At 41.7% G+C, this 27,209-nt stretch overlaps 3 protein-coding genes across 5 annotated transcripts in view; 1 reads left to right on the top strand and 2 right to left on the bottom strand.

Moving 5' to 3' along the window:
* The window catches only part of LOC130209081 (histone deacetylase 7-like), a 34,400-nt gene extending 32,493 nt beyond the window's left edge, over positions 1 to 1,907 (top strand). For all 3 annotated transcript variants that reach the window (XM_056438626.1, XM_056438627.1, XM_056438628.1), the window contains one exon: positions 47 to 1,907. In XM_056438626.1, the coding sequence (XP_056294601.1) occupies positions 47 to 77 (31 nt within the window). In that variant the 3' untranslated portion in view covers positions 78 to 1,907. The remainder of the gene's footprint in view (positions 1 to 46) is intronic.
* A 114-nt stretch (positions 1,908 to 2,021) lies between these two features.
* LOC130209083 (twist-related protein 2-like) lies at positions 2,022 to 8,989 on the bottom strand. Its single transcript, XM_056438639.1, has 2 exons — positions 7,617 to 8,989; positions 2,022 to 3,070 (listed from the first exon to the last, which is right to left on the bottom strand). The coding sequence occupies exon 1, from the start codon at positions 8,553 to 8,555 to the stop codon at positions 7,941 to 7,943; it is 615 nt and encodes a 204-aa protein (XP_056294614.1). The 5' UTR covers positions 8,556 to 8,989; the 3' UTR covers positions 2,022 to 3,070; positions 7,617 to 7,940.
* A 12,038-nt stretch (positions 8,990 to 21,027) lies between these two features.
* LOC130208414 (heme transporter hrg1-A-like) lies at positions 21,028 to 25,691 on the bottom strand. Its single transcript, XM_056437517.1, has 3 exons — positions 25,515 to 25,691; positions 23,366 to 23,533; positions 21,028 to 23,025 (listed from the first exon to the last, which is right to left on the bottom strand). The coding sequence occupies exons 1-3, from the start codon at positions 25,642 to 25,644 to the stop codon at positions 22,889 to 22,891; spliced, it is 435 nt and encodes a 144-aa protein (XP_056293492.1). The 5' UTR covers positions 25,645 to 25,691; the 3' UTR covers positions 21,028 to 22,888.
* Between the last annotated feature and the right edge of the window lie 1,518 nt (positions 25,692 to 27,209).

Genomic DNA, 27,209 nt, shown 5'->3' with positions numbered 1-27,209 from the left:
TAAAGCGTCGTGACATCTTTCTCCTTCTCTCTCTCCGTTCATCAAGGAAACAAACAGAGGAAGCAGATTCTCTCTGAGGACAGCTGCCGTGAACCGAGTGTCTCACACACACACACACACACACACACACACACACACCCCGCCATACACTGGAAGCAGATGTTCTCCTCGGTTCAACCTCTGGAGAAGAAGTTGAGAGGAAACACGGCGAGGGTCAGATTCACGGAGCCTCACACACACACACACCAGACCTGCCGTGACCTTGAAGGCGGGGTCGAAAGGTCGCGGGTTTTCTCAGAGGGCCCTGCAGGTTGTGCAGGTGTCCGTCGCACCGCGATGATGTCATCCGACAAAAGAGCGACGAGACGCGGCCAACAATCCAACTTCCTGTTGTTGTTATTTTTAACACTGTGTGTGAATATTCATCCGTTGGACCTCCGGCACTCATCTTCTTTTATCTTTACTTTTATTTCTTGTTGTTTTGGGTGAAGTCTGAGGCGCACATGTTTCATGTGTTTCGGGTCTTTTCTTTAAAGCAGTTACAGCCTCAGCTCCCCGTCACTCCTTCACCACGTGCGTCTTAAAAGTGTCCTCTTCCTCCCTCCTCCCTTTCTCCCCTCTTCCACCTCCCTTCTTCTTCTTCTTCCTCCCTTCCTCCCTCCTTCCTTTCTCCCCTCTTCCTCCTCCCTTCCTCCCTCTTCCTCCTCCCTTCCTCCTCCATTCCTCTTCCTCCTCCCTCCATCCCTCTTGCTCCCTCTTCCTCCGCTCTCTCTCCTCCTTTCCTCCCTCTTCCTCCCTTCCTCCCCTCTTCCTCCCTTCCTCCCCTCCTTTCCTCCTCCCTTTCTCCCCTTTTCCCCCTCCGTTCCTCCCTCTTCCTCCCTTCCTCCCCTCTTCCTCCTCCGTCCCTCCTCCTTTCCTCCTCCCTTCCTCCCCTCTCTTTGAGAAAGTGCGTCTTAAAAGTGTCGACGTTCTGTAGTTCTTCCTCAGCAGACACACATCCCCCATGATGCATCAGTGATTGTGTTTGAGACTCAGAGTCCTCTTCCCTCAGGACGGCTCTTAAATATCTGTGATAGTGTTTATGGTGTTTCTACCTGTGGATTCTACATTCCTGCTCTACTTATACTATTTCTTGTAAAGTTGTTTATTTTTCTATTTCACAATAAGAACAATATGGTCCTTTTGTCCGTCGTTGGCGTGGCAACCAAAGCGAGACCTTCTCGTCGGGAGGACGGAGATGCAGTTGTGATATAATACGTTGGATATCCAGGCGATTGGACGCAGGTGGAGAGCAGCCGGCGTTTATGAGAACAACGTGCGGCGCCGGCCGAGACGACTTCAAAGACCTTCCAGAGTTTGTGAATGTAAAAAGAAAAGAAGAAGAAGAAAAAAAGCACAAGACGGATGCGTAAACAAATTCTTTTTTTTCTTCCTTTTTAAAAAAAAACACATTATTTCTACATTTGGCGTGTCTTTGAAGTCGTTGCATGTCTAACACAGTTATGCCGGGGGTGTGGAGCTTTTTTAAAAGTTCCTTTCTTTCTTTCTTTAGCGTTGTTACGCAACTCAAAAACATGTCGGATATTTTTTCCGTGTTTGTTAAAATGTGAAAATGCCGGCGGTCCGAGAGCAGCCGGAGCACCCGTGACCCCACCAACCTTTTTGTCTTAATTCATGCCAAATTACTTATTTTTGTATTTGATTTTTTTTTAAAGAGACCAAATTGTGTGCCTGAAGGCGTCGTGTGTAAAGGTTAAAGGTCGCCTGAACCAACTGGATCTTAATTTAAAGTGACTCTCTTGTACAGTGTACATAACGACTTTGTTTACTTTTATTGTCTTTTCTACTGTTTTTGTTTCCCAAAAAATAATCCTTAATAAAAGGTAAACTAAATACATTTGAATGAGGTATTTTTTTGCTCATTTTAACTTATAACTTTTTAATTTTCCTCTTGTATTCGAATGCATCACAATATATAAATATATATATATATATATATATATATATATATACAGCTCATATACAGCATCAAGAAAAGTTTTATTATCCACAGGAGCCGACACAGTTCATCAAAATAAGCAAATAAAAAAACATATACACGGAAAAAACACGAACAAACAGTAATTAGACTAATCGTGTCATCAAATGAATCTTCTGCATCGTGGCTGGAATCGCTTCATCATTTTACAAGAAGCTCTCTTCTGCTTTTATTTGATTTATTTTTTACTCTTTGCATTATTTGCTCACGGCTAAATCGCAAAAGATTTCGTAAAAAATTGTAAAAAAAGCGGCAGAAAAAGTGAAAGACGCACACACACACACACACACACACATGGATCAGATCGTCTCTTAAAACTCACTTATGACACAAAATGGCCGACGTGAAGAAACAACAACAAATGGAGGATTGAACTGTAATCAGTGGTTTAAGACGTTCTTCTCGACAGCCGAGTGTGACGCGTTAAAGTTAAAGTCGTACAGTGTGCACACACCAAGTTCACAAACACACACTTTCAAAATAAACCTCCCAAAAATAATCCTATAAAACTGAGCACAGCGAAGCAGAAGCTCTGCAGGTTCCTCTTTGAGAGCCGGTTAGCTTATTAGCATTTTAGCTGTAAACATTCATTGGCTGCGACCGCCCTCCGAGCATCGCGGTGACATCATCGTTACGCCGTCTTAATAATGTCCGTCTGGCAGCGAGTCATCGAAGGGACGATGGTCATCCCCCCCCCCCCCCCCCCAGGCACTCCAACCGCCGGCCATTTTGTTTCATTGTCAACGCAGGCCAGCTGTTTTGTTTGACTCCTTGTTTTTCATCATTTAAAAGAAGAAAAAAACACGTTCTTGACGTCCTTCGCCGCGTCTCCTTCGCCGCGTCTCCTTCGCCGGTGTTTCAGAAACACGTCGAGCTGCGAGGACACGTCTCCGTGTCACGAGTCACGCGTGTCCGGAGGAAGAGGAAGATTTAAAAAATAAAATTTAAAAACTGAAACGTGGGATCTCCTGGCCGGACGGGAACACGGTTCTTCTTTTTGAGAGTCGAGATCTTTTCCATCCGTCGGGTTTTCTGCAAAAAGAGAAACGACAGCGATGAGACGTCGACCGAGAAGTTACAGAAGAATCCGTCAACCTCTTCCTCTCGTCTTTGAACAAGCAAACGTTTCACGTGCAGCGCTCTCAGTTCGGCCTGACTACAGCCTGAAGAAGAGGAGGAAGAAGAGGAGGAGGAAGAGGAACAAGAACAAGAAGAGGAAGAAGAAGAAAATGAAGAAGAAGAAGAAGAAGAAAAGAAGAGGAAGAGTTTCATTACGCCGTAAACGTGTAGATTTACAGCACGTCTTCTAATCTGCTTTTTATTTTTATTTTATTTTTCAGAAACTCACATTTTCTCACGTTTTTACAACATTAGAAGTTTAAATTTGTATGAACTCTAAAACTTATGGTCGTCCTTTTTTAATTAATGCGCGTATGTAAGTTCCTCTCTATGTTGTTTGTGTTGTTGTTGTTTTTGTTGTTGTTTGTATTGTTGTTCTTTTTAACTCAGCATCAGAAGCTTCTGGCAGTGTTTTTTAAATTTTACCTTTTTTCTTCTAACAATTACCTTCAATCTCAAGCATTGACTTTAATATTCTGTGTTCTAATTATTTTGTCCACCCCCGGCCTGCACACCATGCCTTCGCCAGCTTAAAAAAAAAAATTACAAAGCGGCTGCAACTTTCTGCATTTGTGTTCACGTGTTGGAGCGACTCGGATTTTAAAATTTAATTTAACAACTTAAGTAGAATTTAATTTAAATTACACGTTGGGCCTCACTTTCTTTTGGGCCTCTGATTTGTGCACGTTGGTGTTCGACAGGTCGCGATGCATTCAGGACCCGAATGATGTGACGACGTGTTGCCTACGTGTCAAACCACACACACACACACACACACACACACACACACACCTGCACCCAGCTCTGGCTCTCTAAAAATAAAGATGAGTATCAGAAGCCTTCTGGACGATTTAAAAAGCGCAGTAAGACGATGCATCTGGTCCCAGATGAGTCCGGAGTGAACGCCAGAGCTTTAATATGCAGAGCGCAGCATCCAACAGCTGGCCGGTCCAAACCCTCCACCACACACACACACACACACACACTCACGCACTCACACACTCACACACACACACACACACACACACACACACACACACACACAGAGACGAGCAGTGACAGGCATTCTGATTATTGTATAAACAGAAGGGAGAGTTTTGTTTTATGGAACTCAAACAGAACAACCCTCCACACGTCCTCACACCACGTCATACGTGTGCGTGACCGTGTGTCGTGTTCTTATGTGTGTCTGTGTGAACATAACGCTTCTGCTACGGTGAAAGTACAAAAATATTGGGTTAAAAAACGATGTTAGCTGGACAGAATTACACGGACGTCTTTATCAAGATACCTGAAATCTCATTCATTGACTTTAATATACTGCGTTCCAATTATTGTGTCCACCCCCGGCCTGCATACCAACTTTGCCAGCTTAAAAAAAAAAGTTTAAAAAAAGAGGCTGCATCTTTTTGGACATTCTGCTTGTGTGTGTGTGTGTGTGTGTGTGTCCTATACTCTCATTCATAGACATGAATTAAGGCTTCAAACAACTTCACATGGAGTGTTATACACCTTAAAATACTGTGTTCCTATTATTTTGTCCACACCGGCCTGTAAACCACCTTTGCCAGCTTTAAAAAAAAAAGTTTAATAAAGAGGCTGCATCTTTTTGGACATTCTGTGTGTCTGTCTGTGTGTGTGTGTGTGTGTGTGTGTGTGTGTGTGTGTGTGTGTGTGTCCTATACTCTCATTCATGAATTAAGGCTTCAAACAACTTCACATGGAGTGTTATACACCTTAAAATACTGTGTTCCTATTATTTTGTCCACACCGGCCTGCAAACCACCTGTGCCAGCTTTTTAAAAAAAAGTTTAATAAAGAGGCTGCATCTTTTTGGACATTCTGTGTGTCTGTCTGTGTGTGTGTGTGTGTGTGTTCTTGTGTGTGTGTGTCCTATACTCTCATTCATGAATTAAGGCTTCAAACAACTTCACATGGAATGTTATACACCTTAAAATACTGTGTTCCTATTATTTTGTCCACCCCGGTCATTTTTTTGTTTGTATTCACATATTGGAGTTGACACAGATTTTAAATGTAATCTAACACACGTATGTACAATTTCATTTGAATTACGCCACACACCCACACACACACACACACACACACAGAGTCTTTGAAGTTGCTTTATAACCTCCTCTCAGACTCTCAGGTCAGTTTCAGGGGCCGCTTGAATTTTTTTTAACACTTTTTTTTCCCGCGCGGCCCCCGCCGAGCCGACGACGACAGGCGGAGCAGGCAAAGTGGAGCGCCATGACTGCACCGCGCTGCGTTCAGGGACACCACGTGCACGGTGGGGGTGGGGTGAGGGGGGGGGGGCCTTGGCATTCCATCCACAGCGCTGAGTGGAGAACCTCTCGACGTCTGCAGGGGCCACTGGAGGTTAAATAATAAGGCCGAGTGGAACATCTGCAGTGTGCACATGGCCGGCGGCTGCATGTGTGTGTGTGTGTGTGTAGTGTGTGTACATCATCATGCATGTTGTGTGTGTAGTTTGAGTCACATTGAATTACGTATAACTGTTCAAAGTCAAAGTGTTGCACTTCGCGACAGAGTGTGTGTTTCTACTCAGACGCTGCTCTTTGTCTTATCTTGAATGTCGTCGTTTTATTTTGAAGGGCTCATTTAAACCAAAGTCTTATCAAACTAAAACCAGATAAAGAGGAGGGAGAGATACACATCCAGAACAACAACATCTGTGAGCGTATTCCTGTTTACTTATCTGCAGATGTGTTCACGTAAACATACACATACACACATACACACACACACATACACACACTCTCTGCACAGGTAATTAAAGCTCACTGCAAACACACAGGGCTACACGTGTACATGCGCCAACACACACACACACACACACACACACATGCCCGTGTGCCTGACCCTCACCCTGCTACACACACCTTCCTAATACCTCACAACTGTTTCCAATCTAAAGGTTCCTGCCTGTCTGGGCCCCGGCGGGGCCTGATTGCACGATACAAGATCCTGAGGAGAGAGGGCAAGGCTGCAGGGGAGAGAGAGGGAGAGGGAGAGAGAGAGAGATGTGCCTCCACTTATTTCTCCTCACTCTCCCTTTCCCTCCCTCTCTCTCTCTCTCCTTTCATGCTGTACCTGCGCTGGAATCTGGTGTCTGTTAAAAAGGTTGAAAAAAAGCAGAGCGTGTGTGAAGTCGATCCCGCAGATTGTGGAAAACATTCGTCTCGAGACATCAGAGGTCTGTCGGGGGGTTCGGAGGGGGGGGGGGTGATAACGTCGATAACGTTTAAATAAAGTGAAACGACAACGTGCGTCAAATTATGTGTTGATGTTTTGTATTTTAAATGTTATGTGAGAAAGACTTCAGGATTTATTTAATTTATTTTAATTATTTGTTTCATTTATTTGTTTTATTTATTTATTTTATTTATTTTATTTATTTATTGTATTTATTTATTTTATTTATTTTATTTTTACAAACATGTTGATAGTTTATTGTCTGATTTTTGTACTGATTCATTTTTTTTTATGTTTTCCGTTTTATATTATTCTTTTATGGATTTTATTTCCCAGGAAATATTTTGACGTGTTTTTTTTTGCACGAGTTGGACCCAACGTGTCAGAATATTTTGCACAAACGCTTCATTTGAAGGCCGAATTATCTGAGCTGCGTCACGTTTACTCACAACGTTTGTTTTATTGAAAAATAATAATTAACAAGCATGTTGCATTTTACTAAATCTGCAAAATTCCTCTCTTTTTTTGCAGTTTACGTGACTTAAAAAAGAAGTTTGTTGCAACAACTGAAGATAACGGATTCAGTTAAAGTCTAAACCAAACATAAAGATATATAATATGTCCTTCATCTTGATGTATTTCCATCAATTCGAGAACAATATTTGTCAAAAAAAGACGAATACACAGTATATTTTATACACCTGAATGCAAAAGTGAACAGACTTCCTGTAAAAATCAAAACAAATAAGTGTTCTGCCTGTAGAAAGGGGAGCAGTCAGTGTGTGTGTGTGTGTGTGTGTGTGTTTAAGGCGTTTTACCAGCTGTGATATAACTCTATTGAGATGTATTATTCATTTATAAATACGACATATTGTGCGTAGTTCTACGTTTTCTTTGCCTCGTGCTCTTCAGTCTGACTCAGTGCTCGAGCCTCCTCTTCTTCATTTGCTGCAGGCCGAAAACAACCGATTGAACACTTTTGGTTTTATTTGAGTTTTTCTTGATGTTTCGCAATTTTTATTCCTGCCTGTGAAGTACAAATATACATAAAATACATAAAATAAGTAAAATAATGTGCTGCTGGGACGCTTTTAAAACATGGAAAGAAAGAAAAAAAAAGTCACGTGTGCTGATGCACGGTGAGTGTGCATGTGTGCATGTGTGAGTGTGCACGTGTGAGTGTGTATGTGTGTGTGTGTGAGTGTGCATGTGTGTGTGTGTGTGTGTCTTTTGTCCGTACCTGAGAGGCTGCAGTGGAGCGTCTTGTTGCACTGGACTAAACGTTAGGACAGACATGGGGGGGAAGAGGGGGAGGAGGTGGAGGAGGGGGAGGGGGGGGGGTGGACAAGGCCCAACGCAGGAGGCGAACACAGGTGGAGAGGTGGAGTCGCCCGTTAGAGGTGGAGCGGGAACGTCTACGCGGAGGTTTGAGATGACGGAGGAGGCGATGAAGATCAGAGTTTAGAGGTTCAGAGGTCATGAAACACAAGCGGAGGAGGAGGAGGAGGGTGGAGGTGTGGACGCGGGAGGGCTTTGGGGGGGGGAGGTGGGTGGGGGAGGGGTCCTAGTGGCTGGTGGACATGGCCCAGGCGCCCTCCATCCTCCACACGGAGAAGGCGTAGCTCAGTCTCTCGTGGGCCAGGTAGTTGCAGCTGGCCAGCTTGGCGTCCATCTCGTCGCTCTGCAGCACCTGGTACAGGAAGTCGATGTAGCGCGACGCCAGCTTCAGGATCTGGATCTTGCTCAGCTTGTCCGACGGCAGCGTGGGGATGATCTTGCGCAGCGAGGAGAAGGCGTCGTTGAGCGACTGCGTGCGCTGGCGCTCGCGCACGTTGGCGATGACGCGCTGCGAGTGCAGGTCCTCGAAGGGCTGGTCCAGCCGGGGGCCGAGCGGCGTGGGCGCCAACGACACCACGGCGGTGGACGGGCTCTTCTTGCCCTTCTTGGGGCCGGACGGCAGCAGGCCGGACGGCAGCAGGCCGGACGGCAGCAGGCCGGGGGGGCTGCCGCCGCCGGTGCTGCTCTCCTCCGCCTGGCCCAGGACGTCCTTCTTGTTGGGGAACGGCGAGCGCTTACGGTTGGCCGCCTGGGAGGTCTTCTTGGATCCCCTCTCCAGCTCCTCCTCGCTGGCCCCCAGGCCTCCTTCGGGGGAGTTGGTGCAGGACACCTCTTCTCTCATCGCGGCGTCCGCCGACGACCTTTTTCGCAAAGACGAGGGCGGCGAACGAACAAAAAAGCCGAAGAAATCGACGAGATCAACAACAACAAAAAAGAATTTTAAAAGTCTTGTCGTTAGTCGGAGGAAGTTAGGAGCTCCATCGGCGTGGACGTCGCTTCCCTCGCGGTCACATTCCCGACTTCTCGACCTGGCAGGCAGAACAACAACAAACCATCTGACAGGCAGGTCCACCTCCGCCTCTTTTATACCCGAGCGCCGACTCCAGGGCCGGCGGGGTCGCTTCTCTGTGGCTGAGCGGACTCACCGAGGGGGCGTGGCCAGCGGCGGAGAAGCAGGAAGTGTGCGTCGGCTGGGCGGCGCCACGGAGGGAAAAGGGGGTAAGTGGAGCCGAGAGCCAATAAGAAGCGCTCGTGATGTCTGAGGCTTTATGGGTTCCAGATTTTTGGGGGGCTGCACCCCCCCCTCCGTCTGCACTCCCATTGATCAACTTAGTCCAGGGAAGAAGAAGAAGCTCAACTTTTATTTATGACGTTGCTATTGAAGAACTTGTTAGATGCAATTTTTATGAACAAACATTCTCAACATAAAAATTCAAGAGATTTCAACAACAAAAATTGTGCCTTTTTAACAATGTTTGTCTTCCAGGGTTTTCATCCTGTTGATAAGCTGAATCCATAAAAACAAATCCGTGAAAACCAAAAACCAAATGTCAATGAAATTCCGCATATTAAAAGTCTGGAGGAGGATTTATAGCGGAAACAATGCACTTTTAATAATTATAATTGGCTCAAACTAAACATTTTGTTGCCATGACTGATATAAAAAATATATATATTTATATATATATAATATTTATATAAATATATATATTTATATATATATATATAAATATTTACGCATTTATATTTATATATATTTATATAAATATAAATGCGTTCTGCTTGCAGTAGTTTGAATAAGTTTCTCAGAGAGAATCTTTGAGGTTGTCCTGAGATACCACCGTGTCCTCCACACCTCAAACATCATCCGTTAGCTAACGCCTCACCGGCGTTGGGTTCGCTGACGTCAGCCGCTCCTCGCCATCTACGTTGGGAGCTCAGACGGGACCCTGAATAACCCCTGACCTCCGTGGCCCGGTGACCTCGGTCTGCAGAGGTGAGAGAGCACGTAATTGTGCCATCCATGGCCCCGGGGCAGCGCCGCCACATGTTCCCACCTCTCCCGACGCCGACCCATCTGGGTCTGCAGCCACTTAGGGAGACGCTGCTGCGCGGCGGCGGTCGTGACACGGTCGACCGCCGCCGCGCAGCAGTTCAGCCGGCGACCGACAAACCTGCAATTTGCATTAAATGACTAAATCTCGCTGTAATCTGGCCTTTGAATCCAAACCATTCCCGCTCATGCCTCACGTGCGTCACGACTCCAGTGACTCACGTGTGGATCGCTGCAGAGACATCTTGCGGGGAGTTGAAGGGGAGCTCTGAGATGTTGAAATGTGTTACTTTTCGATGACAGCGTACTTAATGGAAGCTTTTATATTTCAACACCTCCCCGCCATTTTTCTTTTTTTAGTACTTTTTTTAAAACCGATGCAAATTCAGCCACTTTCTAGAGATGCTGTGTGAAGACGCAGAGAGCAGATGTTCATGAAGATGGATTATTTACCAACTAAAGTATAAAACATTTTTTAAAACTCATTCCAGTTTCTTTCGCCGTCCACTTTGGGCGCGATGGCCGCCGCCGCCATTTGACGCGCCGCCGCCGCCCGTGTGCTCAGAAGATGCTTGATGAGCCTCGTGATTACCCCGGTTTACATTTCATTCAAAAGAGGCACGCTGAGCGGAGTAGCTCCATCCCAGTTGATTAAACCCAAGAAGAAGAAGAAGAAGAAGAAGAAGAAGAAGAAGAAGAAGAAGAAGAAGAAGAAGAAGAAGAAGAAGAAGAAGAAGAAACAACCCTTCATCTGGCCATCAAAGGCCTCGGACAGAGACGTGAATTATAGGAGTTTGTATTTACAGTCGACTGCAGGATCAACTGGGATTAGAAGCAGGAGGCTTATTGGGAGCTCTGGTGGAGACAGTGGAGGGACAGGAGAAGTCATTGTTGCTGGGGGGGGGGGGGGGGGGATCTGCCGCCGCCGCTTTACCTTTAGCAGGATAAAAAGGAAAGCGGTGGCTCCGTGCCACCATCGTGGAAAAAATGAGCAAAACAAAAAGCGAAGTAGAGGCCGACAGGAATGTCGTGGCACACAAAAGAACAGAAGGGGAGAGAGAGAGAGAAAGAGAGAGAGAGAGAGAGAGAGGAGAGAGAGAGAGAGAGAAAGACGGAGAGAGAGAGAGACAGAGAGGGAGAGAGAGAGAATGGGAGAAGAATAAGAAAAGGGGAGAAGAAAAGGAGAAGAGAGGAGAGAAGGGGAAAGAGCGAGGCCGTCCAAACAGAACCAGATGCAGGAGTGTGGAGGCCGTTTGATCTCCGTCCTCATTGGCTGATTGATGTTGCACATTTCATTTCCTTGTCAGAGTCCTGACATAATGTTTCACTAAACACTCGGCCGGCTCTCGTCTTCGTTTTATTTCCACGGGGGTCGCGATTCACCCTTTCTGGAGCCCAAAATAGATCATACGGATATCAATATATATCAGCGTGTATTGGCTCACACACACACACACACACGTATGAGGGAGAGGCTTGGATATCAAAGAAGGCCCGTCCACGTATCGTGTCTGTTTCTGACTCGGCAACATGTGGCCCGCCGCACTGCGCCGGGGAGCGGCCATGTTGGAAACGTTTTGAAGTTCTGCGGGGAGAAAAAAAAAGGGAGAAAACAGTTTCTTTAAGATCGTAATGCAGTCAATTCAATTACCGTCACCCGGCGGGAGGACGCGGCGGCGGCGTGCGTTGGCGCTCAGCTGGTCGGAGCGACCGATCACAAACCATGTGTTTGGAAACGTCCACGCCGGCCTCGACAAAAAAAGGAACTAATCATTAAATTCCTCCTCACCTTCACCCCGGGGGGTTTCTTCACCCTTCCTCGCTGTCGTTATTGATGTTTTTGCACACCGCACGCTACGCCCCCCCCCCCCCCCCCCATACCCACCCCGGTCCACGGCTCCATCCCTCCCGAGGAGCCCGTATAGTGGCACAAAGGCAGACATCTGGGACCCATTTCCCCCCCTGGAGAAGCCCTTCCTGTGGGGTATCCACTTAGAGGGGTTCTGGAGGAGCGGGGGGGGGGAGAGGGGTGGTAGGGAGGATGAAGGGGTGAAGGTGCATGGTATGTGGGGGATGGTGGTGATGGGCCTGGGTGGAGTGTGTGTGTGTGTGGGGGGGCGGGGCAAGAGGTGTGCATGATAAGCAAATCCGAAGCAAACTGTGGAGGTGTGTGTTCTGAAGGTTAAACCATCTCGTCTCCCTCAGGCCGGGAGGTTGATACCATCGTCACGTCTGAGAGGTGAAGGAAGCTGGAGTCGACATCAGCATGCAGACTGTAAACACGGGGAACTGCCCGAGGTGCCAACGTCAGCCTATCAGGAGCTCTCAGGGTCAATAACCAACACTTTTATCTTTGTTTCAAGATTACACATCGTGTGTGTGTGTGTGTGTGTGTGTGAGTCGGGCTGGTTCTCCAACGTCAACCATCAACCATCCGACTCCCACAAGAGAGCCAGTTGGTATAGAACGAACCCCCAAAAGGCCCAGAACATTTTCACATATCGTTAATAATTTATTAGATTATTTATATAACTGATAAGCCAACATGGACAACGCGTCCAGGGGTTTTTTTCTTGAAGGGAAATTAAACTTTGTGACTAAAGTTGGAGCCGTTTAGTGTATTTTCCTGTTTGCGCTGCTTCTCTCCGCCTCATGTGGAAAATGATGATATACATCTGTGCACCAGTCACAGGGCTGGAACGAAAATATGACAGTCGTGCAGTTGTTTGCTCGCGTTGCCAAGTCTGTCAATCAAAAGCTGATCACACACCCACAGCTCCGGATGAAGCGGATATATATATATATATATATATATATATATATATATATATATATATATATATATATATATGTATATATATAAATATATATATTTATATATATATTTCTTTATATATTTATATATATTATATATATAAATATATGTATATATAAATACATATATATATATAAATATATATATATGTGTATTTATTTTCTTTTTTGTGTTTGAACTCTTTATAAATAGCTTTTTTTAATAGAATTTTTAGAGACCTCTATTCACCGACATAAATGTGACCAAAATCTCCAGAAAAAGTGACTAAACGGACCTTAGAGTGAGACGGTCTTTGTCAAATATTTAGAGATAACTTTACCGTAAAGTGAAATCATGCATTAAAAAACACTTCCTTCTCGCACTGCGTGCAAGCCGGTATTATTCTTGTTTAGCCGCAACTTATCTTCTCGTATCGGACCGTAATTTATCATAATATTTAGTGCTCAAGCTTCCTTCAAATGTCCCCGCTTTCATGTGTAATTTAGCCAATATCCTGCTCTGGCTCTGATTACAGTGTTTAAGTGCTGGGCTTCGTCCACGGCACATTACAAACGGTCCCAGCGGAGCTCACAGCTGAGCTGGGGCGCAGCGCGCCGGGCTAGTGTACGCCGAGCAGCAGGCTGCAGGAGAGCCAGGCCAGAAGAGGTGCATGCTGGTTAAAAGCAGATTGTTTTCAGTACTAGCTCTTCTAATAAGTCACAAAAAATTGTTATCAATGAAATGTATAATGCATCATTAAAAAACAACATAACATTTCCCTTTAATGCAGTAATTATTAGTTAAAAAGCTCTTTTCTAAAAACACAACCTGGCAACCCAAAGACATTTATCGGCATTACTAAGTTAATGGTCAACTTTAAATTAGTAAATCCATTCGTTACAACATAAATAGCCTTGAAAAGGGGGGTCCACTGAAACACACATTAAACACACATGTGTGTGTGTGTGTGCTGTTGCGTCACATCACGTCCATGTGTGCAACCGGCAGGTCACATGACCTCTGTGGGCGACACAAACAGAAAGATGCAGCAACCGTCAATCAATCGTTGGCTTTCTATTCATATAGCTGAATAAAATGTGTTTATTTTAGTTTTATAACGCTAACGCTGACATGATCGAGCCCTACAGACGGCAACGGATCACATGGAAGCCACTTCCTGTGGCGAGTCAGCTATTCCAGTTCAATATCTACGGTTCACTTCTGTCGGTAAGTCAGCAGATCGTCATCTTGTTGAGCCACAAGACGTCCGGACGCTATGAAGTGTGTGTGTTCACACCACAGGGTTGTGGAGGTACTGAAAGACCTTTTTAGATCTAAACTAGACTCCTTGTTTGAAAGAAATCACCCCACGAACAATTTCATCGTCTTGCGATAAGGAACCCACGGGGAGTCGAGCGCTGCCGTCTCCAATCTCTGAAATGTATAATGCATCATTAAAAAACAACATAACATTTCATGAAGATGCAATGTGTGTGCATGTCTTCAGGTTGTGGTACTGAAACACCTTTTTGGATCACCCCACGAATCAATTTCAACGTCTCGCTACAAGGAGCCCGGCGGGGAGTCGAGCACCGCCGTCTCCAATCTCACACTTCAAAATGCCGGCTTCCTGGAAGCCGCGCCAAACCGTGGGATCTCCTGGATTAGGCCCTATCGCGCATTCACTGCTGTCAAACCTCAGGGCAGCTCTGTGAGAAGGTGGGGAGGAATGCTGCAGAGCTCTTCCATTAAAAGCATCAACAGGGCCCCGCTTCAAAGGGCCGCGCCTTCACATTGAATCAATCGCCGCTCGCATTAGATCACATGAATTCATCAAAAGTTACATTGAGCTAACGTTTCTTTATGGTTTCTCAACACACACAAAATCCCTGGTTCTGGTTCCCCATGTGAAGCCACTTCAAACGGCCTCCGCCGTGGCATATCCCTTTGTGTTCTCGAACAGCAAATATGTGTCTCTCTAAAATGTTTCAGATGCGAGCTCGCAGTGGTCCCAGAGGCACGGACAGCCGAGTCACAGGAGGAACAATGGCCGAGCGTCGAGGGTGGGGTGAGGGGGGTGTGGTGCGGTGGTGGGGGTTCTGCAGGGAGCCTTTGAATGACTGACGAAGATAAATAAAAAGGAAAGAGCAGAGATAGTGTGGGAGAAATCCTGCAGCAGTAAATCAGTGGGGTAATAGGGAAAGACTGGAGGGGGGGGGGGGGGTTGGGGGCTGCAGAGGTCTCGAAACACATGTTTCGGTTTGTAAATAAAACAGTAAATTGCTATGGATATTGCTTAAATATCTGCGGGCTTTGTACCTCGCTTTGCGGAAGTTCCTCGGAAATCATTCTGGGACGGCCTTTTTAAAATGCCAAAGCGGCTTCTTAATGTCAAAGAGGCCATCTGGTTCTCCATCAATTCAAGATGTCTGCTCTTCATTTGGTGTTTTTTTTTCATCCCCGACTCATTTTTTTTAGATCACACGGTGCTTCTTTTTTTTTGGCATCATTAATACCAACGTTCATAATTCACAGAGGAGCTGTTATCCATTGATCTGTGAATCCCTCTTCAGCCTGTATTACTGGTTCAAGGGAACCAAGCACTTTTACTTTATTTACTTCATCCCTCTATAGACAAGAAATATTACAAGTTTCACACCACTACGTTTATAGACGAATATAGTTACTGGTTACTTTGAGTATAAACATTTTACAGACAAAATATCAGATCAACCCACAACATGTGATGCATTGTTGTAGATTAAACTACACAATAGTTTCAAGCTCCGCGTTAAAATGCTGCTTATGCGGTTTATTCCAGCAATCAAATATATATTCTGCCACTCAACAAGTACTTGTTCTTTTAACACAGATTTTAAGAGTGTGATATTTACATGCTGGTGAAATAAAATATGTAAAGTTGTCGACGATATTACATTACATAGGACGTATAACCTATGAAATATGTAAAAGGAATATGAGCTGCATTGGTGTAGACATACAACCTATGAAATTTTTTTAAGAAACGTGAGATGTAATAGTGTACACGTATAATCTATGAACATGTAAAAGAAACGTGAGACGTAACGATGTAGACATATAACTTAAAATGTAAAAGAAACGTGAGACGTAACGATGTAGACATATAACCTAAAATGTAAAAGAAACGTGAGACGTAACGATGTAGACATATAACCTAAAATGTAAAAGAAACGTGAGACGTAACGATGTAGACGTATAACCTATGAAGAATGTAAAAGAAACGTGAAAAATAACAGTGTAGACATATAACCTAAAATGTAAAATAAACGTGAGACGTAACGGTGTAGACGTATAACTTCTGAACATGTAAAAGTAACATGAGACGTAACTGTGTAAACTATAACCTACGAACATGATAAAGTAACGTGAGACGTTTCTGTGTAAACTATAACCTACGAACAATGATAAAGTAACGTGAGACGTAACTGTGTAAACTATAACCTATGAACATGATAAAGTAACGTGAGACGTTTCTGTGTAAACTATAACCTATGAAAAATGATAAAGTAACGTGAGACGTAACGGTGTAGACGTATAACCTATGAAAAGTAACGTGAGACGTAACTGTGTAAACTATAACCTACAAACAATGATAAAGTAACGTGAGACGTAACTGTGTAAACTATATCCTATGAACAATGATAAAGTAACATGAGACGTAACTGTGTAAACTATAACCTATGAAAAATGATAAAGTAACGTGAGACGTAACGGTGTAAACTATAACCTATGAACATGATAAAGTAACGTGAGACGTAACTGTGTAAACTATAACCTACGAACAATGATAAAGTAACATGAGACGTAACTGTGTAAACTATAACCTATGAAAAATGATAAAGTAACGTGAGACGTAACGGTGTAGACGTATAACCTATGAAAAGTAACGTGAGACGTAACTGTGTAAACTATAACCTACGAACAATGATAAAGTAACATGAGACGTAACTGTGTAAACTATAACCTATGAAAAATGATAAAGTAACGTGAGACGTAACTGTGTAAACTATAACCTACGAACAATGATAAAGTAACATGAGACGTAACTGTGTAAACTATAACCTATGAAAAATGATAAAGTAACGTGAGACGTAACGGTGTAGACGTATAACCTATGAAAAGTAACGTGAGACGTAACTGTGTAAACTATAACCTACGAACAATGATAAAGTAACATGAGACGTAACTGTGTAAACTATAACCTACAAACAATGATAAAGTAACGTGAGACGTAACTGTGTCAACTATAACCTATGAACAATGATAAAGTAACGTGAGACGTAACTGTGTAAACTATAACCTATGAAAAATGATAAAGTAACGTGAGACGTAACTGTGTCAACTATAACCTATGAACAATGATAAAGTAACGTGAGACGTAACTGTGTAAACTATAACCTATGAAAAATGATAAAGTAACGTGAGACGTAACTGTGTAAACTATAACCTACGAACAATGATAAAGTAACGTGAGACGTAACTGTGTAAACTATAACCTATAAACAATGATAAAGTAACGTGAGACGTAACTGTGTAAACTATAACCTACGAACATGATAAAGTAACGTGAGACGTAACTGTGTAAACTATAACCTATGAACATGATAAAGTAACATGAGACGTAACTGTGTAAACTATAACCTACGAACAATGATAAAGTAACATGAGACGTAACTGTGTAAACTATAACCTATGAAAAATGATAAAGTAACGTGAGACGTAACTGTGTAAACTATAACCTACGAACAATGATAAAGTAACATGAGACGTAACTGTGTAAACTATAACCTATGAAAAATGATAAAGTAACGTGAGACGTAACTGTGTAAACTATAACCTACGAACAATGATAAAGTAACGTGAGACGTAACTGTGTCAACTATAACCTATGAACAATGATAAAGTAACGTGAGACGTAACTGTGTAAACCAGGGCTATTCAACTTCAGTAGCAAGTGGGCCGAATAAGAAAATCACGGGGGGTGTGAGGGCCGCACAGAATATTGATAAAATAATGGCTAAAAATGAAAAACAGTAATGTATATTTCCACAGGTAAACAGTCACACACGAAAATGCGTCGGTATTGTGTGGCAAAAGTGGTGCGAACAAGCATCACTATAAACATGTTTCAAAGTGTAAATATCCGCTCAAGGTAACCAGTTGTTTCAGATCCCTTCAACCAAACTGTTCCCATGAAAACATAAGAAATGTGACTTAATGCATCAATATATAAATTACTTGAGCTGAAACTAATATCTGGAGGCGCAGCGCACAGACTGCATGTCTTTCAGTGCAGACTCCTTTTGCGTGAAAGGGATCGAACCCAGGTCGGGCGATCTTTTTATTTTTATTTTTTCGAAAATGTATTTCTTCCTCCGTGGCTGTGATGCACTGCTCACTTATACAATCGTAATCGCCGAAATGGATATGAACGGTGGCTTGAATATCTCCAGCAATATGTTTGTGAATGTGTGACGAATCTGGTGAGCGAGACAGAGCCCCGCTGCAGATGTTAAGAGAACACAACGCACGCGCAGGGAAACCAGTAGGTTTGAAAACCAGTAGGGGTGTAACACCGGCAACCAACACGGGTGCGTAACATAAAGATTAGGGCTGTGAAACGATTACAATTTTTAATCGGGTTAATCACAGGTTTCTGTGGATTAATCATGATTAATCACATATTACCGATATTCTCGGTATATTTTGTGAGAACATAGAGATTTATGACAAAAGACGGATATATACATTTATACATTCTTCTATACAATGGTGCTGCAACTCAGCAGTTATTTAGCAGTTTTCTTCCATATGGAACATTAATACATCTTCATCCTAAACAGAATGTTGAACCCTCCTGTTACCTTTCGGGTCAATTTGACCCCATTCAATGTTTAATGTCGGTGTTCTTTGGGGTCAATTTGACCCCAGGCTGTTTTTCACTGTGTCAAATTTATAAGAAATATCAACTTTTTTATATATTTAAAGGGCTATTTAGGTAGTCAACAAACAAACATAAAGTACCTCACACTTAAACTTGGGAAGCAATATTAATTCTAATAATTTTCTGTAGGTTTTAATTGCTGGGGTCAAATTGACCCCGAGGGTAAAATATGTTAGTAAATGTAAAGGTAACAGGAGGGTTAACCTCTTCCACTCCACTGAGGACGCCGGCGTCCTTAAGCCCCGCCCCTTCCCTTTAAACGGCTCGCTCACGCAGACCACGTCAATAAACATGGGCATGTTTGCTATCCCAGCATTCAACATATCCTCATCTTTGCAAAGAACATATACATTTTCTTTTATTTCGTAATAATTTTTCACAAGAGGAGCCCTAACACACAATGTCTAAAGTCGCGATCAATGCAGCAAGTCGGGTCTTGCAACATTTCGACGGAGAAAACGTACAGAATACACTTTCTAAGTAGATGTATTAGCGGAGGTATTAGCGGAAGTACTAGCGGAAGTTAGCAAAGAGCTAGCGGAATCAGAAAAGGTAAAAAGTTTTACAAAAAGTTTTTTGGTGCGCTGTGTCTTCCTGACAGTAACGTGTTGAAGCCAGGAGACCGCGCTGTCTTTGCCCGGCCATGAACACGGTGATTTGCTCCGTTTTTGTTTGACTACATTTTATGAGTAACAGTTAGGGGGGTGCGAGTGACTTTTCATGCGCGAGGACCGGCATCTGAACTCTGCGGCGACCGCGATCGACATATTGAGCACCCCTGCATTAAAACATTGGTGCAAGTGACTTTTTTTCGTCCCGATGTGCGCACACACGCCGGCATCCGGCGAGACGGGGATCGGAGTCGTGTTAACGTGACACGTAGAGACAGAATGACATGCTGCTGGAGAGACGACCAACAACAGACGGAATGGAAGCTCATTCTGCGCATGCGTTAAATGCGTTAAAAAAAATAACGAAGTTAAACCTGTAATTTAATTAACTGAGTTAACGCGTTATTTTTCACAGCACTAATAAAGATGTAACCATACAGGTTTGGTTGAGGCAACAGTGAAACTCAATGGCTCTGGGTTAGATGTCTCAATGTATAAAAGAGGCGTGTCCGTCAGTTTTATTTTTTCTTACCAAGCTATACTGATTTGCAGGCAGTCTTGCAGGCCGTAGTTAAACTCAAACGGGCCGTATCCGGCCCGCGGGCCGCTAGTTGAATAGGCCTGGTGTAAACTATAACCTATGAACAATGATAAAGTAACGTGAGACGTAACTGTGTAAACTATCACCGATGAACATGATAAAGTAACGTGAGACGTAACTGTGTAAACTATAACCTACGAACATGATAAAGTAACGTGAGACGTAACTGTGTAAACTATAACCTATAAACAATGATAAAGTAACATGAGACGTAACTGTGTAAACTATAACCTATGAACATGATAAAGTAACGTGAGACGTAACTGTGTAAACTATAACCTATGAACATGATAAAGTAACGTGAGACGTAACTGTGTAAACTATAACCTATGAACATGATAAAGTAACGTGACGTAACTGTGTAAACTATAACCTATGAACATGATAAAGTAACGTGAGACGTAACTGTGTAAACTATAACCTATGAACATGATAAAGTAACGTGAGACGTAACTGTGTAAACTATAACCTCCGAATGCTACTTGCGGCCAGCGTTTGACTGTAATTCATTCTGCCGTGTCAGCGAGTATCGCCTCTTTAGACGTTCTGTCATCATCTGCGTTAAAGGTGTCCATGTGTACGATACGAGGCAATCATTTACCCTGTGATAGAGTTTGATTCAGCTGCTCTTTACTATCTAATTATACAGGATGTTTAGGATGGTCGTGTTATTTGAACGTGTAAACTTTAGTTTCCAGTCTCACCGCACTCGACCAGACTGCCAGTCAACACTCGAGACAACTTCCTTCCTTGATTTGGGTAGAAAGGAGTCCCATAATTGAATAAAACGAGACCCCTCCCTCTCTTTACATACCACACAAACACACATACACATACACACACACACACACACACACACACACACACACACACACAAGCGCGTTTTACAGGCTGGTGTATAAACTTAACAGGACGCATTTGGTTCCAAAGCCCCCAGCTTGCTCAGTGGAAAGTGAGCCGGATTGTTTTTCAGTTTCTTAATGTCAAAGTTTATAACGGCCAGATAAAAAAAAAAATGTTGCCATGGTGATTTAACCACAACATCGCAATTACCTTGATGCAATGAGACTCTGGGGGCTTACAAACAAACCAGTGTAACGTAATTAAGATATAAGTACCACACAAAAAAATTTCCTTAAAACACAGCGGAAGGATGCAGGAAAGCAACAAAGGGGTGAAGTAATGATAGCGGTGGCTTCTCGGGGATCAAAGTTAGTGACACACGACGCCAGATTCACTTTCCATGAAAACACATTTCTACCACCAGGTATTTGTCCTGTAAATTATTAACTCGTTGAGTTTTTAATGCACCAAAAACACACGGATAGTGCTGGATTATTCCAGTCACATATTTTTCACATAAACTTCAAAGTCCTCCTATCAGGCGGCAGCTGCCTTAACATAATCATACACTAAAACTTCTCTGCACCCCCCCAAAAAAAACCTCCCTTTGAGGGGCAAAATAAAAAATGTGGATGTATAGAATAATTGCCTGACTTCAAAGCGGAGCAAACCTGCATTCACAGTTGTGGAGGGGTTTTTTCTTCGTGATTGTGGCTCGGGCTGGTTGGGGAAAGTGGTTCATTCCTCTGGTGGTGCAAATCCCACTCTAATGCCCGACACTGACCCTCCTGACCCGGGTTAGTGGGAAGGAGGATATGGAGCGCCTTCTCTTTTTTTTCCCTGTGACACAGTCGCTCGTAGAGAAAATAAAAAAATGCATTTTTTGCTGCTGAAATTCCTTCAGGGGTCATGGAAAACCTGGAAAGGTCATGGAATTTATAAATAAAAAAATAAAAATAAAAAATTGGTTGTTTATTTCCAGGCCTGGAAAAGTCCTTGAAAAAAAATGTAATCCTTAAAGGGATTTGTTATATTCATATGTTCATTTACGCAGTTTGTTTAAAAGAATAAACATTTATATAAATATGTATTCCTTTTATCAAACTATTGTCTCTGATTCATTTGTGTTATTTAAGGTATATACTCATGTATACCACTGAGATTTCACAAAATGTTTGGTCATGGAAATTTGGTTTAAAGTCCTGGAAAGGTCCTGGAACTCCATTGGTCAACACCCGTATGAACCCTGAGTGAATAAATGTTTTGGAGGAACAGAAATTGGAACCTACAAAAAATAACAAAATATATTATCCACATTAATGCACAGGGGATGACTAAAAAAAACATTTGTATTAACGTGACACGCGTCTCAAACACACCAGCTTTCATTCATTCTTCATTTTCAACACGTACGGGGACATAAGCAGCAAAAATACTCTCATTAAGCAACAATATAAGTATCAGGAATAGTTCAGATGAGGACAACACGGCGTAAAGAACAATAGTGCCGTCACCACCGTCACAAATTAAAGCCGTGACTGAGGCCCGTGTTCACTTTCGTTTGTCACGCAGATACAAAATGATACAGAAATCATTCTTTACATTAAAGAAATGCCCCTTCATGGTTCACAGCCACATCAAAAACCAGCACATGTGGAGCTGGTTACATGAACCCATTCATGTGGACGCTGCAGGATTTTGGGTGATGTGCCCTTCGCGAGACCCCCCGACACACTCCGTTAAAAATGTTCTTGGACACAGATCACGTATTCCTCATGAGTGATGCACTGCGATATGTATATTTCATCCATTTGACAACATTGCATCATTCATTGAACAAGAACATTAAAAAATAAAAAATACAAAGATGTAAAGCGGGACGTCAAGCGCACGTCCTGTACTGTACGTTTAACAGTCAGAAGGATGGCTCCCTCTAGGGGCAGGAGCATGACACTGCAACTGAAAATTAACACTTTCAAGTCATGAAAAACAATACCCATACTTTGCATTTATTTAGTCATTGTGCAGAGGCATGACCGAGTAGGGTGCTGAGAAAAAATATATATATATAAAATGCCGTATAAAACAAGGCTGGGTTTGTTTCTGTTGACGCTTTAAAAAAAGGATGAGGCGGTTTGGACCCAGGAGGCGAGGGAGGAACCAGGACCAGGGTGCTCATCCAGAACCTTCCATCCTTTTCTTTCCGAATCCCCTCAAAATGTCCTTCAGCTTTTGGACTCTGAGGCTCTGACCTCCCCCCCCCCCCCCAAAGGTCTGAGGAGTCTCTCAGAAGTCACTGAGGATGCTGATGTCGGCGAACTCTTTGCGGTAGCGGTGAGCGGACAGCGCCAGCAGGAAGGACCACTTCAGGCTCATGAAGCTCCACACACAGGTCAGGTAGAGGCTGCGAGGGTCCGTCAGGGCTGCAGGGGGGGGGGGGGGGGCAGAGACCAGGGTCATTAACCTGCTGCTGGAACAACGACCACGAGGTCCGGAGGTGTGTATAGGGCCCATAATAACAGAAACTTTACTACACTTTATTTAGCTTTAAAAAACAAACTCAGTATGGATAAGATGCTCTTATCGCGTGTTGTGCGTGTTCAGTGTTGTGCGTGTTCAGTGGTGTGTGTGTTCAGTGTTGTGTGTGTTCAGTGTTGTGTGTGTGTGTGTGTGTGTTCAGTGTTGTGTGTTTGTGTGTTCAGTGTTGTGTGTGTGTGTTTGTGTGTAGAGAAGCATCACTTTAAGTGACCCAGAAGAACTCACACTCCTTGTTGGTGATGGCGATGGACATGAAACTGATGAAGGCCACGACCGACACCAAAGAGAGGAAGACCCCGATGAAGAAGAAAAACTTGAGGCCCCTCAGCCAGGTCCTCCAGTAGTCCTGCAGGTACATGACGTGAGTGATCAGGGTCCAGAGGGCCAGCACACCTGAGGGGGCAACACAACCGACAGGTGAGCGTTCAGAAGACAGATCGATAGATTTAATGTGCAGATGAAACATTTATTCAGCTCCTTTAAATCCAGATTGAATACTTTTCTGTTGCCTTTAATTTCACCAGATTCAAGGATATTATTTAAAATGTCTGCATTTTATTTCATAAATCTTACTGCGACTTTTATTTATTATGTTTAAATGAATGTTCTTCATTGTTGTTAAAACATTTTTATCTTTCGCATTATGTTTTGATGGTTTTATGTGAATTGCCTTGGAGTGTGGATCAGGATGTCTAGTACTTATTTTTTATATTAAAACAAATATGATATACATAATTATTATAAAAATTAAATATATATAATAATTTTTTATTTATTATTACAATTAAAATTCTAACGATATATATCATTATTTTTTACATTTATTTATAGAATTAAATTATTATTTCAATTAAATTAAAAAATATATATATATATTATTTTGATTTAAAACAAATTATATATCTAATTATTTTTTTAATTAAATTATTATATATATATTATTATTATTTAGATAAACTTCCCCTGTTGCATTGTAATGCAACTGTATTATTTCACAACAAACACTTATAATATATATTATAATATGTAGACACGCATGTCATACAAACTATATCAAGGAAATAATCTCAAAAAGCACTCCCTGATGATCACGTGATTCAACAAAGACGTAATGATGTCATCATGCTTGTGAAGTACACAACGGGGGCTACACACTGCTCATCATGTGACATGTGTGACACGATCATGAACTGAGTGAGAGTGCATCTTCAGCCGCATCATGACTCAGCATATCAACAACTGCTGATGAGCTAATGAATCCCACTTCTTTCTTTATGTTCCCTTTTTTCCATGTTAGTTCATATTGGTGTGTTTAGTGAATGTGGTTGACTTCCTGTCTGCAGGTCAGAAACTCTGTGTGAGAGAATAAGACGCTACACTTTTAAACACACATTGAAAATATCCAAAAAGAGCCCAGACAAGTCAGCTGTATCTTTGGGAACATGTAGCATTGATAACAGTGTGTGAATAGATGAGGTTAAAGGTTATAGATAAGGACTTATAAACGGCAGCTCAAAGGTCACAAGCATGGAAACAGCACTCGACATGAATCATTGATATGCACGAAGCTAACATTACATATATTTTTGTATTTGACTGAATGAGACCGGACGTTGTCATTTATAAAATTGCATTTATAAAATTGCCCAATTTCATGTGATAGTCGATTTTTAACACTCATAAATTTCAAATTCAACCAATATAGAACTGAACTTGAAATAAATGGTTAGCAACTGGGGGGAAACAATAGAATTGTGTAAGTCCTTTTATAATGTTGGTATTATAACATGTATTAATATTATTCATTTTAACCTCACAATATCCCAATTAATGTTGTAACGTGTAACCCATATTTAGATATTTCTGCGCTTTATAATACCTCCAATGTTCCTTCTATAACTGTAATTTTATTATTTATATGTACAAAAATTTAGTTATAAAAGCTAACGTCGGACTTACACAATTCTAGTTGTATATATATATATATATTTATATAATTATTATTTAAAATAAATAAAAATAAAAATAATTTAGCTTAACTTAAATATATATTATTATTTAAATTAAAAAGATAATTATATGTATATATAATAAAATTAATACATTCATGTCTAATTATTGTTTTATTTAATTTAAATAATATATATATATATGCTGATTATTTTTATTTACATTTTCACTTGCAAGGAGTCAAAGTATTGTTTATATATATTTTTTTTTAAATTTGGAAAGTAAAATAATCAGCTTAAAATAATTCTAAATAAATACAAATATATAAGAGTATTGTTTTTCTATATATATATATATATATATATGTGAAAGTGGAATAACCCCGTGCACGTGACCCGGGTCGCAGCCCACGCGCAGCGCTCACCCGACAGCCCGCCCATGGCCGCGGTCCACGGCTGGCCGAACGCGACGTTCCACACCAGGAAGGCGGAAGCCCCGAAGAGCAGCCCGACGGCGGCGTAGCCGACACTGATGTAGGTCCTGTTAACGGCCATGTTCACCAGCGAGACAAGGCACGACTGTGCGAGTGCGTGTGCGTGTGCACGTGCGTGTGTTATTTCAAAATCACTGCATCCGGTTAACTGTGAAAACTGCTGACTCAGGGTTTTTGTCACCACGCGCGCGGCGTGAGGGTGAACCATGACCACGCGCGACTGATGAGGGTCATTGTTGTTTTTTCTTTCTTCTTCATTGAGGTTTATCGGCGTATTATATAAACAATACTTTGACTCCTTGCAAGTGAAAATGTAAATAAAAATAATCAGCATATATATATATTATTTAAATTAAATAAAACAATAATTAGACGAATGTATTTATTTTATTATATATACATATAATTATCTTTTTAATTTAAATAATAATATATATTTAAGTTAAGCTAAATTATTTTTATTTTTATTTATTTTAAATAATAATTATATAAATATATATATATATATATACAACTAGAATTGTGTAAGTCCGACGTTAGCTTTTATAACTAAGCAAATTACTGTTTGGTTCATTACCGCCACCCAGTGGTATTACATTACATTACATGTCATTTAGCTGACGCTTTTATCCAAAGCGACTTACAATCCTGTTACATTCATACACTGGAGACGCAGCTACAGGGAGCAATTCAGGGTTAAGTGTCTTGCTCAAGGACACATCGACTAGGGCGGGGATTGAACCTCCAACCCCCTGATTGAAAGACGGATCTGCTAACCACTGACCCATAGTCGCCCATGGTATGGAGTGTGAGTCAGGATGTACCTGCAGTTATTGTTTAAATTAAATTAAAATAATCATATATATAATTATTTTTGCAGAGTTATTATTTAAATACAATTTAAAAAATTATTATATTGATATATATATATAATTTTTATTTAAATTAAATCACAAATTAAATAATTTACATGAACAAAAATATATATTATTATTTAAATTAAATAAAAAAGACAATTATATGTAAATATATATTATTTAAAAAATAATTTTCTATATGTATAATTATATATATATATATTTTAATAATAATGATATAGATAAATATTGTATATTATATTATAATATTTGTATATATATATATAAATTTAACAAAACATGCATCAATAACAAACAAATTCTCCCCTGCTGGACGCAGCGCCCCCTGCAGGAGCACAGGTCCAGCAACAAAACCTCCACCTGAGCCCTGATGTTTATGTGATCTCTCCAGACTTTTCACTTTATTTCCCTTTTCCACTACAATAATCATGTGGAATAAACATGCACATTCCCAAGTAATGGACACAACAACAACAGCTATGTAGAAACAATAACTAACATTCAGGACTCCCTGTACAAAGTGTAGTTTGAGGCTTGAGACAATTATTTCAGTAAATAAATATTGTTATTGCACTAGAATAAATATAATTATTCATTTGTTCTTCAATAAAATACCTTGGAAGCATGTTGGTCAAGCTCCACCACTTTTTATAAATGACTTACATATGCAACCAGCAAAATATGTACACACTGTCATGAAGAAATTCACGGAAGCATCACTTTGACCAGCTGTACTCTTACACATCTG

The sequence above is a fragment of the Pseudoliparis swirei genome, chromosome 18, assembly GCF_029220125.1.
Source record: "Pseudoliparis swirei isolate HS2019 ecotype Mariana Trench chromosome 18, NWPU_hadal_v1, whole genome shotgun sequence".
In the NCBI taxonomy this organism is placed as follows: Eukaryota; Metazoa; Chordata; class Actinopteri; order Perciformes; family Liparidae; genus Pseudoliparis; species Pseudoliparis swirei.
The sequence above is the reverse complement of the archived record's forward strand: the minus strand, read 5'-3'. Positions and strand labels throughout refer to the sequence as shown.